Here is a 12,492-nt window from a genome sequence, read left to right as displayed (position 1 = left end):
CTACTGCAGCTGCCCTAACCCATATTCAAGAAGAGAAGCTCAACCGGCTTAAGAGGATGAACTGGGGTCCTGGCTCTCTCTTAAAAAACCCACCGGTTCAGGTAGAAGCTCCAATGGTGAAGAACAGTGGGCCCATGAGCCCAAGTAGCATGCCCTTCAAATGGTTGGCCTGGGCCAAGATGCAGGCCCAACACGAGAAGGGATTGTGCTACAACTGCAAGGAGAAATTCGGACCAGGTCCCCATTGTAAGAAATTCAACCCAGACCATGAAGGTAGAGGGGCTCTTGATGGGTCGGGCTGTTATTATACTAATTGATAGTGGAAGCACCTTAAACTTTATTAATATTGGGCTAGCAAAATAAATGGGCTTGGTGGTGCACTCCACTGAACAGTTCTCAGTCCAGGTGGCTAATGGTCACAAGCTGACTTGTGATGGTCTATGTAAAGGGGTGAAGTTGAAGATACAAGGTAAATGGGTGACAGTTGATCTATACACCCTGGAGTTCAGTGGGGCAGACATAGTCTTAGGGGTGCAATGGTTGCGACAGTTGGGTCGCATGGTGTGTGACTGGAGCAACCTCACCATGGAGTTCCATTTGAATGGAGTGGAACATATGTTACAAGGGATTAAGCCAAGGGTGGTGCTAAAAGGGACCCAAGACTCCGATCTGAAATACTGCCAATGGGCTAAACAGCCAGTCCTTATACAACTGAGTCTCATCATGACAGACCCAATTATGCCGGTGAACTTAAACCAGAAACCAGAACTGAACCAACTATTGCAACAGTTTCAGGAACTGTTTGAGCAGCCCAAGGGGCTTCCCCCAATCTGGGCCCAAGATCACCGCATTCGTGTGCAATCCAGGGCCCTACCAGCTAATGTGAGGCCCTACCAGTATCCCCGCTTCCAGAAGACTGAACTTGAGAAGATTGTCCAGGAGATACTGAACCACAAATTGATTCAGCCCAGCACCAGTCCATATTCATCACCAGCCCTAGTAGTCAAAAAGAAGGATGGACCTTGGCAGTTTTGTGTGGATTACCAGGCCCTCGACCAAATAACAATCAAGGACCGGTTTCCTACTCCCATTATAGATGAACTTCTAAATGAGTTGAGGGCTGCCACAGTGTTTTCTAAGCTGGATTTACGCTCGGGTTATCACCAAATCCGAGTGCATCCCAATGATGTTCACAAGACGGACTTCAGAACACATGATGGCCATTACGAGTTTTTGGTAATGCCTTTTGGCCTCTCTAATGCGCCTTCTACATTCCAATCCCTGATGAATGACATTTGCAAGCCTTTTTTGAGACAATTTATACTTGTTTCCTTTGATGACATACTCGTCTACATTGTTGATTGGGCCACTCATCTAGAACACTTATGGATCACCTTGGGAATTCTTCAAGCCCAGCAAATGTGTCTTCGGCTAGGATCAGGTCCACTACTTGGGCCACATTGTGAAGGCGGGAAAGGTGATAGCTGACCCAGACAAAATCAGTTGCATGATATCTTGGCCTAGGCCCACCACAGCGAAGTGGCGGAGAGAGTGTTTGGGTCTCACGGGCTACTACATAAGGTTTATTAAGGGGTATGGTTCCCTAGCTGGCCCACTGACCCAGCTGCTCAAAAAAGATGGGTTTACTTGGACAGAAGAAGCTCAACAGGCCTTCGAGAACCTCAAGAAGGTTGTCACTTCACCTCCAACATTGGCGCTGCCGGACTTCATTCTTCCCTTTGAAATTGAATGTGATGTGTCTGGAGTGGGTTGGGAGCTCTTGATGCAACAGGGGCACCCCTAGCTTACTTCAGCATGTTATTTTTCTCGAAAATGACTCCTTTGAACATGTTGTTAAGTTGTTTCTGCCGTCCTTCTCTGTTTTGTATAATTTTGGTTCTGCAGATGATCTCCTCTTAGTCCTCAACAGTTGCAGGTTTACTACACGAAGCATCCAGTTCCCCCCACGCATGTGCCCCCTCCATCTTCAGCACCAGAGCTTGTGCCTTCTCCTTCTGTTACTTCCACTATAAGTTATCCTCATGTTGACTCACTTGCTCTTATTTCCTTACGTCACTCCACTCGTATTTCTCGACCTCCTGACCACTATGATTTTCCTCCAAATCATAGCCCCCCATCTGTTGTTTTGTCCTCCACAGATATTCCAAAGACTTATCAACAAGCCATGGCTGTTGAGAATTGGAAAGATGTTATGGATGCAGAGATTGAGGCCTTAATTGAAAATGATACTTGGGATCTTGTTCCTCCTCCTCCAGATGCATCTCTCATTGGCAGTAGATGGGTTTACTCAATGAAACTCAAATATGATGGCACCTTGGACAGATACAAAGTTCATCTACTAGCACAAGGTTACAAGCAAGAGTATGGCATTTATTATGATGAAACATTTGCTCCAATGGCCAAGATGACTACAGTTCATCTCATTTTGGCCATTACTGCCATTAGTGAATTGTGCATAAGATGAGATGGTGTATATGAAACCTCCCCATGGTTACTGTGATGATCCTCACTCGGTCTACAATCTCAAAAACCACTTTATAGGCTCAAACAAACTCCCGGAGTTCCGTTTGAACGTTTCCATTCCATTGTTCTAGAAGCCAGTTTTCAGTAGAGTTCTTCTGATTACTCTCTGTTTACCCTCAATCGGGGCCAAGGATTAACACTCCTTTTGGTATACGTGGATGATATCCTGATTACTAGTGATGATAGGGATGGGATTAATGAATTGAAGTTCCTTCTAAGCAACACCTTCAAAATGAAGGATCTAGGGTCAGTCACTTATTTTTTGGGTCTAGAAATTAAAACCCATCTCAAGGGTAATTTTCAACCAATAGAAGTATGCTTCTGATCTTGTGAACAAGGTCTGCCTTACAAACTCTAAGTAGGTTCACACTCCATTGGAACAAAATCTAAAGCTAAGGATGGTGGTGACTTGCACCCTGATGCCACTCTATATCGACAACTTGTGGACAATCTCATTTACCTTAAGTGGGAGTGTTTCTGTAAAACTATGTATTAGGGCGTCATTTTGCTTGGAGGCAGCTATATAAGCCTCATATCATGTTTGTAGAGGGATCCTTCAACTGTTTTGAAACCCAAAAGACTAGTTCTATCCACAGAAGTGGTGATTTCAGCCCTATAGTACGGTGTTCATCGTTCCAGCTTCAACTATGTTGTTTCACATCAAGATTTTATCACTTCTAGTTGTTGTTTTTCTACTGGGTTTTACATTTTGCTGCATCTGACAGGTTTGGGATTTTGGAACCCGTACAGGTACAGGAAGGGTCTGGTATTGGGCTAAACCCAATACTTGTTTCATGAGGATTATGGTAATTATTAGTTAAAGACTACTACCGACTACTATAAAACCAAGGGAACTACCCTAGGGTTTATATACACTTTAATTCATCACCTAGGCAACAAGGCACCCCCTTGTTTCCTAGCTTTACCTTGGAACCTTGAAAACTATGCCAACAAATAAGGAAATGAAGGCATGTGCAAAAAGAAATTAAGAAGAGTTTACTTTAAGAAATAAATCTTGATTTACTGAATTCCAATTGCTCCTAGAAATTTTCTCTCTTTTCCCCCTCTCTCCCTCACCTATTTCATCCTCTTAAGTAACATATCTCATTGCTGTTTATCCTAACAGCAAGAGTTCACCTCATTCTTTCTACTTTCTTACTCTACATTTCGAAGATAACAAGCTGTCTACTTGATTATCTACCCCTACTCTTCATCCTACATCACCCAAAGCCTGTATTTAACCTCTACAAATCCCACCACCAGACCCCTACCCAAAGCTTGTCTATGCCAAACACACACACACAAGAAACATATAATTCTTTTGTGTAAATTTGTCAGAAGAACCAAAGAGTTCTTTAAATTGCCATGGTAACTGGATAAAAAACGCAAGAAACATAAAATTATTTTGTTCAAATTTGTCAGAACAACCAAAGGTTTTTTTTTTAGAAGAGGTAAAGTATGAACTTCAGAACAGCTGAAAGGTTCTTTATATTGTCATGGTAACTGGATAAAAAAACACAACAAATTCAAAGAGAACCTTCACAGATTAGAAACTAGGACAACAATCAATTTATGATTATTGTAATCAATATGAATAAGATACTCACGTTGGGCAACTTTTGGCTTCATTTTTGAGTTATCCTTGTAAATAGGTTTTGAGCCCCCCTTGCTTTGCTTACCCTTTTGTGCAGGTTTTGCAAGTGATGCCCTTACATTCACCTAAATAAATAGAAGAAAAAACCAAGTAATTCAAAAAAGAGCAAACAATGTAATAACACAAATAACAAATATATAAAAAGAAAACCTTGGATCCCTCGTCAATCAACCCCTCCTTATTGATTGACTCTATACACGCCAGTGCAGCCTCACGAGTTGTATAATTAATGAAGGCAAAGTCTTTTCTCTTAGATGAATGCATATTTCGTGCAAGAACAACTTTCTCAATCTCCCCAAATCCTTTAAAATGCTTCCTCATTTTTTCCTCGTCCCAAGAAGTCGGTAAACCTTCTGCAAAAACTGATTTAACCTGCACAAAAGCAAGACACTGAAATAAAACATGCCATGTCCAGCAAGCCTTAATGGAAACTTCTAACCAAACTGGTGACACTTTCCTCAAAGGTGTCTCCCAAAACGAAAATAATTAAACAAGAATCTACAAGCGTAAAAATTTAAAGTACAAAAGGGGAAAATAACTCCAAACTTGGAAATCTAATTCAACAACCATACCATTGACACCGAAACCAATTTAATGCTTGAAAGCAAACACTAATCACATGATAAACTAGATACAAACCTTCAGCATCTCCTCTTCATCTGGCTCTTGTAGAGGTTCAGCCCAAGCAACACTTATATTCCGGTTCTTTCCAAAAGCATCCTTCTTTTGAAGTTTCTTGTATGCGTTTTGTGCATCCCTGTTAGTTTCAAGCTCAATAAATGCAAACCCGCGGTTGCGCTCAGCATTACTAGGATCAGGCATAACTGTAACTGTGTCAATTTTCTCAATACCAATTTCCTCCAACACCTTAAGTATCTGTTACATCAAAATATTCACATTGAGAATTTGAGATGCATAAAAAAAATTCCATATAGGAGAAACAGATGAATAGTAGTATAACCAAATCAAAACCATACATCTTCTTTCTTCCATTTCTTGTCAATATTGCCAAGAAAAATTGTGTCATTGCCCTCAACTGGAGCTGTACCACATTGTTTTCCGCAGACCTCAAATGAATTTCACCAAAACACATCAGGTTACAACATGAAGTCATGAACAACGTATTTGCAAGAAAAATATCAGCCAGAGTGTAGGCATGCTATCCATAGTAAAACTAAACAAGTCATGTATGGTTGTTGACAAGCTGCAGCATTCACAGGATGAGAAGATGGTATGTAAGATGAAGACATGGAAAGAAAAGAATATTTTGAGGATAGATCATCATCATGGGATGTATAGAATATGAAATAAAAATTAAACATGATTAATACAGCAATAAAAGAGAATACAAAAAAACAAGGGATGCTTAATATGAAAAAACAAGGAATGAGATTGGTAATCTGGTTCTCCTTTACTTTGGTCCTCTAAGAGCTGGGAACACTAATAGGGCAGAATTGTCAGCTGCCATCCAAGGTGCAGAGGTTATAGTTCAGCTAGATGTGAAACAACTGGTAGTGGGTTGTCTACAGAACCCAGAGTCTATACTCTGGTGAAGTTAAAAAATTCAAGTGGCTGACAAGGAGCTTGACTGTAAGAATACAATGGGTGAGGAGATCAGCAAATGCTTTGGCAGATTGTCTAGCAAAGTAAGGGGAAAACATGGAACAATTGTATAAGGCTCAATTGATTTGACTTTGTTTTCTGTTTTCTTCTTGTTGTTGGAAGAGGATGCAGCTCATGCCTCTTCATGGGAAGCTTGTATCTGAACTTCTCTTTCTCTTAATGAATACTTAATTTAATTATAAAAAATTCCTATTGTTCTCTTGAGAAAATTTGGTTCATAAAACTTTAAAGTTCCACATAATCACAAAATAAAGGTAATTACAACAGGCGACAGTATAGCCCACTTAAAATTTGTGTAACAAGGGCATTCCATTTACTTCAATTTTACACAATTTCTACAATTCCAGGCTTTCTGAGGCTATTATATCAAATACTAAAAAACACCACCTATGGTCTTTGGTTTATAATGTTCTACCTGAAAAGGAATATAAATAACTAGTCCATAAATTATCTCTCCTTGTTCTTTCTTTTTCCCCTTGAGTCTGTCAATGTTTTAGAAGGCAGGGGAGGCATACGCCTGGAGGCACCCCAAAAGTCCAAAACGCTTACAGGTGCATGAAGGAAGAGCTCAGAAATGTGAGGCATAGACCTCATGCAGAGAGGCATGCCCAGATGCGTATGATTCCAGGGAGGCGTACGCTTCTGTCACGCCTTGGGCAAGAAGCGTACGCCTCACAAGTGTGGCATTTTAAACATTTAACAATTTTAATTGTTTAAATTTTTTTAAGCTTTAATTGGCGGGGCCACGATTATATCATAGCCCCCATTGTATTGTATCATTGTTTAAGTGTAAAGAGGGGAGAAAAAGCCCCCCTATCAGCTCATTTTGCAAGACCAAAGTTAGGGCTCGAAAGTGTGAAAACTGTGAACCTCTGAAAGCTGAAGCTCTCAACCTACACACTTAGTTAAATCTTCTGGTATTTTTCAAGCTTCAGCAGTCTGGTATGAATATTTTTTTCTTTTCTTTTCCTTTCTTTATTTCTTTCTTCTTCTTCAACATCACATATGAGTATTTTTATTTTTCTTTTCTTCTTTTTATTTGCAAACGAAGAAAGGGCTCGAGTGAACCTGTGCAGCAGCGACCTGTGAAACAGCATACTTGTTTTTTTTATCAATAACACAATTCATTAATTATAACGATAATAATTACAAAGAGGAAGATGAAGTTTCTTATCTTCCAACTTCAGCTTGAGCCCAAGAAAGGAAACAAGAGAGAAAGAGAAAAAATGAGAAAAGAAATTTAAATTACATCTGTGCCCAGAACATTGAATCGCTCTCCACCCCTTGTTTAGCTAACCCATCAGCAAAGGAATTAGCTGATCTTTTACCCAACTGATTTTAACTTCCATTTCTCGAACCAGCCATCTGAATTTCCTCCTCACATTGCTTTAATTCCATAAACCACTATCGTCTTTATTCAGCCACCCTACCACCTCCTTTGAGTCTCCTTTCAATTATGAGTTTTCTGATACTCATCTCCCTAGCTTTCTGGACTCCTTCCATAACTGCATGGATCTCAGCTCTGCGAGAGTCGCCCACTCCAATTGGGCCTGAGAACATGGCAGAAACAACCCCATTTTCATCCCTGAAAATACCCCCAATCCATGATTGTCCAGGGTTCTCTCTGCTACTTCCATCAAAAGTTTAGTTTTATGAAACTTGCAAGTGTGTGTGTGTGTGTGTGTGTGGGTGGGTGGGGGGGGAGTCCAAGACACACTTATTACTGTATAATCTGTGAATAGCTAGCAATCTCACCCCACTTCCTCAGCATGTCATCCACTGTATAATCTGTGAATAGCTCTAGGGATTTCATCCACTATACGGCCCTTATATGGATCGGAGCCCTCAGTTCTTCATCACCTCTCTTTACTTCAGAGAAGATCCTGGGGTTTTTTTCTTCCCATAAAGATCAGCATACTGCAGCCCTCCCTAAATAGTCCTTCCCCTTTCATACACCACCTAAAAAAAGGAGAAAATAGACTTGGCAGATTTGATGGAGGATTCCAACTACACCCAAAAAGAGAGAAAGCCCACTCCAAATAGACTTTACAAATTGGCAAGACACCGGTAGATGAAAACCAGTCTCCCCATCAGCTTTACTAGAACACGTCAGTGAGGGGACAAACAAGTATTGGGTCTCTTCTTTTCGAGCAAATTACCAGTGTTGATTCTTTCCAAAAAGGCTTCCCAGCAAAAACTACCAACCCTACGAGGAATTGGTCTGCACCAAACCTCATTAACAGGGAAAGGGAGGGCTACAGGACTGGTGGACTAGCTTAAAACTTTAAAGGAGGCACAAGAAAAAGAACCAGTGGGGATAGGAGTCCAGATTCTAGAGTCTACCTTAGCAGGGTCTAAGAAAACAATATCAAGAAGTTGGAGGACACTCGAAATACTGTCAAGGTTTGAGTCTCTCACAGCCCTTCTCAAACCGAAATTCCATCCAAACCCAAAAATGGAAGAGGAAGGGGTAATGAAAGAGGAAACTAGATAATTTTTAAAATCAAATAAGGCATACAAAGAAGGAAATTGGTCCTTTTAAGGAACATTCCCCACCCAAGTTTGTTCACAGAATTTTATGGAGTTAACTGAATTCAAATCTTACCTGATAAAAGGGGAGAAAGCTGGTAATAAGTCATGAATGGCTTTCCAAGGTGAAGCGCTTGCAGTCCTAGCCCGGATTCCAGCATTCCATCCATTTAGCTCCAACCCATGTATGTTGACCACTATTTTGGCCCATAATTTCTCCTTCTCTAGTGGAAATCTCCACAACCATTTCCTCAGAAAGGCCAAATTCCTTTCTCTAATGTTCCCAATCTCTAACCACCACTGTTTTTACTCCTGGTCACCACTTTCCAACTTACCCTATGATCCCTCTTCTCCTCTCCCAACTCCCAAAGGAAATTTCTCATCATCTTTTCCAATCTGTTAGAAACCTTTACTGGGACTTTGAACACAAAAATGAAATAAATGGGTAAACTATCTAGAGTAGCCTTAATCAATGTCATCCTACCTCCAAGAGAAAGGTAATTCTTTTTCCAAAAGACAAGTCTCTTCTCAAATCTTTCCACCACCAGATTCCAGAAATTCTCCCTCTTTGGAATATCACCCAATGGAAATCCTAAATAGTTCAATGGCCATCTTGAGACCTCACACCCTAGCACTTCTGCACTCTCCCCAATTTCTCCCTCCAAATTCACACCCACTACACAACTTTTCTCAAAGTTCACCTTCAAGTTTGACATTTGTTCAAAAAGTTGTATCACCAATTTCATATTCCTAATATACCCCAAAAATCCTCCTTCACATAACAAAATCGTGTCATCTGCAAACTGTAGATGGGTGAGGGGGGTTTCCTCCCTTCCAACTCTCCAACCCCTAATGAAATCCCTAGAATCTGCTCTATGAATCAATCTCCCCAAAACATTAGCAATCAGTGTGAACAAGAAGGGAGATAGGGAGTCCCCTTGTCTTATACCCCTAATAGTTGAAAAGAAAATCTACCACAGTCTCATTCACTAGTACAGAATAATGACAATTCCGAACACCCCATAATCCATTTGCACCATCTAGCCCCAAATCCAAATTTGGTCACAACTCTCCTCAAGAAATCCCAATCCACCAAGTCATAAGCCTTTTTCCAAATCCAACTTACATACCACTCCCTTCTTTCCATCCTTCCTGAAGTTCTCAACACTCTCATTAGCAATTAGAATTTGATCTGTAATTTGTCTTCCACTCACAAAGGCTCCTTGATTTGGTGTAATCATATCTGGCAGTACTTCCTTCAATTTCAGAGACAATACCTTTGCAAGGAACTTATACAAGCAATTTACCTAACTGATCGACCTGAAGTCCTTAGGATGGGATGCATCTTTCTTTTTCGGAACCAAAGCTAAAAAGGTGGAATTCACACCCGAGTTAACCACTCCTCTCCTATGAAATTCCTCAAACACCACCAGCAGATCACCTTTCAATGTATCCCAACAGTCTTGGTAAAAAGTCATTGTGAAACTATCTAGACCTAGAGCTTTTGTTCTATCCATAGAGAATACAGCCCCCTTAATTTCTTCTAACTCAAACCTTCTTTCCAGCCCTCTCCTGTTATCACCCCCTACATCTGGCCAGTCCAATCCTTTTAACCACACCCCTATTCACAGACCTTCTTAGAATGCATTTAAAATGTCCTCCAGTTTGCTGTTGTGTTAAATAGCAAACTTGTAATTGTTGTGAGCTGTGAACATTGACAGTTCGATCATCAAGCTGCAATGGTCAGGTTCAGGTTTGGTTTTTTTATTTATTTTGATAGCTATGTTCTTCATTTCTTTATTTTTTTTCTTTTCTTCTTCGTTTTGGTAGCTCTATTTTCAGCCTTGAGCTTGAACAAAACTACGTCAATAAAATGCCACATAGCCCTATTATGTCTCACACTTTTTTCTTTTTCTTATTTTTCTTGAAGACATTAAATGGACCGAAGAGGCCAAGACACCAACTATTGGCGATTATTTTAATTTTTAAATTGGAATTACTAAACCTTAGACGTGTTAATTTAGTTTATTGACTCTATATTGCTATTGAGGGAACTTTATTTTTGTTTTTTTTATAATTGAAAATGATTTTATTAAACAAGAGAAATAAAATTTTATAAGATTCCTTGGAGAGGCACAAGATGCAACCTCCCCTAAGCATTACAAGAGATCAGAAATAAAATTACAATGCTGCCCAGCATAAATGGTCCCTAATAGACACATGTTTAGCAAGATGATCACCCAAGGCATTTGCCTCCCTTCCCACCCATCGACATCTACATGTTATGTGCCTAGTTAAACATTTAACTTTTTTTATGAGATCCCTATAACGCCAAACAACTCAGTTTGGATTTGACAGTCAGCCCACAATCACCTTCAATCAATAGGTTCTCCACTCCTAGTTGATTAGCAATCTAAACTCCCTGTACTGCAGCCAATATCCCAGCTCTTGTAGAGTCCCCTATCCCTATCAGGCCCGAGAATAAGGATATGATGTTGCTATTCTCATTCCTCAATACTCCTCCAATGCCAAACGTGTTAGACAGTTTTGTATGCCCTTAGCTTCAATCAAAATTGATGTACTTTATGAGTTTATTGTAAATGAATAAAAGTACATATTTGATTCATGTTCCCTTGGTATGTTTCTGTGTAATACCCTTAAACTGGACACTTATTGAGACTCGTGTTAGTTTAGAATGTTCACAGCCAGTGGGTCGGTCTGAGGAGACCTATCCTGACAAGGCTGACACTGTGGTGCCACCAAGTCGGTTGGGTGACTTGTCTCAGCTACCGGGGTGAGACCCTAGGCACATACAGTGTGGGATTAATTGAATCTTTGAACTGGACCAGATTTCCAGTATTGCCCTGGACCTTGGAGATTGATGGGCAAAACTGGAAAGTTACACCCGACCCCTAGACTCGATTATGATACTGCTGATTCTGCTCACTGTTGATTCTGCTCCATCCTGCACTGCGCCATCTTCAGTGAGAGCAGTCTTTGGATCCTTCCTTGGGCGTGAACACCTTCGTTGGGAGATATTGCTTCTTCGTATCAGGTATCTTTCTCTCCCACTCCTTTTGGTTCAGATCTGGTTCAGTTTAAGGTTCAAGATTTATCCTTGAAAATGTGATTTTCTAAATAGGGAATGTGATTCCCAGTTGAAAGGAGAGAAAAATTTTTGAAATTCGCCCCTTATTCCGCAATCTTTGGAAGTCCATGTGATGGATCTCTCAACCCTTCAAAACGGTCTTGGGTTACCCTGGCTGCTTCCGTCAAAATTCAGTTTAAAAAATCCTTCTGGAGGAGTTACCGAAACTGTAGTAGCTTTGGTTTTTCTAACCGAAGAGTGTGCAACTACGGCCCAGTTCCTCCAGATGTCATCAAATGAAAAAGAGCTAAAAGAGGCCAAGGATTTCAGCCAATGCATAACCCTAGTTAAGATACATTCCTTCACTTCTGTAAAGGACATCTCTTTATCTTGGAAAATTCTAGTGTTTCTTTCTTCCCAAATTGTCCATAAGGTGGCTGCTCTGAAATATCTCCACATACTCCTCCCTTTTTTTGTTAGGCAAGCAAAGGTCGTTGGTGAGAATAATGATTTTACCTCTATTGGTTGATTCCACCCTACATCCAAACAAAACAAACATCCAGTCCCAAAGAGCTACAGCAAAGGAAGAAGAAACCAGTAAGTGGTAATAGTCCTCATTATGAGAATTGCACAATACACGCCAGTTTGGGGATAAACAAATAAAAGGCTTTTTCCTTTGTAAGTTCTCCAAAGTATTAATCTTACCAAGGTACACTTCCCAACAGAAAACAGCAATTTTGGGGGGTACAGGCTTTGCCCAAACTTCTTTCACTGAAAAATGCTCAAAAGGAGGGTTTAAACAAATGGATTAGAACAACCATGAATACTAAGCACCACCCCGGAAGCTTTATTTTTGTTATATATCATATTATCAAGTATTAAGTATTTGAACTTCTGATTTTGAAGCTATAATTTGTGAATTACTTGAATTTCAATGCTCGTAGAAAGTAGAAACTAGAAACTTGAAGTGAACGATTAAAGTATTTAACTCATACTGTTTTTTTTAATTTGATTAGGTGTTGCAATTTGATCACTTCTTTGATCTCTATTTCAT

General features: G+C 40.2%; 1 protein-coding gene across 13 annotated transcripts in view; it reads right to left on the bottom strand.

The window, feature by feature from the left end:
- LOC148871499 (uncharacterized) overlaps positions 1–12,492 on the bottom strand; it is a 60,375-nt gene that overhangs the window by 38,611 nt on the left and 9,272 nt on the right. For 9 of the 13 annotated variants that reach the window (XM_088970950.1, XM_088970947.1, XM_088970948.1 and 6 more), the window contains exons 2-5: positions 5,176–5,265; positions 4,838–5,074; positions 4,349–4,570; positions 4,152–4,263 (exon numbers count right to left, since the gene is read on the bottom strand). In XM_088970950.1, coding sequence (XP_088827076.1) covers positions 4,152–4,263; positions 4,349–4,570; positions 4,838–5,074; positions 5,176–5,265 — 661 coding nt within the window. The remainder of the gene's footprint in view (positions 1–4,151; positions 4,264–4,348; positions 4,571–4,837; positions 5,075–5,175; positions 5,266–12,492) is intronic. The other 4 variants (XM_088970957.1, XM_088970952.1, XM_088970956.1 and 1 more) reach the window with 1 other exon arrangement.

Source organism: Nelumbo lutea, chromosome 2 (assembly GCF_056320005.1).
Source record: "Nelumbo lutea isolate HS-2025 chromosome 2, American lotus-T2T, whole genome shotgun sequence".
Classification (NCBI taxonomy): Eukaryota; Viridiplantae; Streptophyta; class Magnoliopsida; order Proteales; family Nelumbonaceae; genus Nelumbo; species Nelumbo lutea.
The sequence above is the reverse complement of the archived record's forward strand: the minus strand, read 5'-3'. Positions and strand labels throughout refer to the sequence as shown.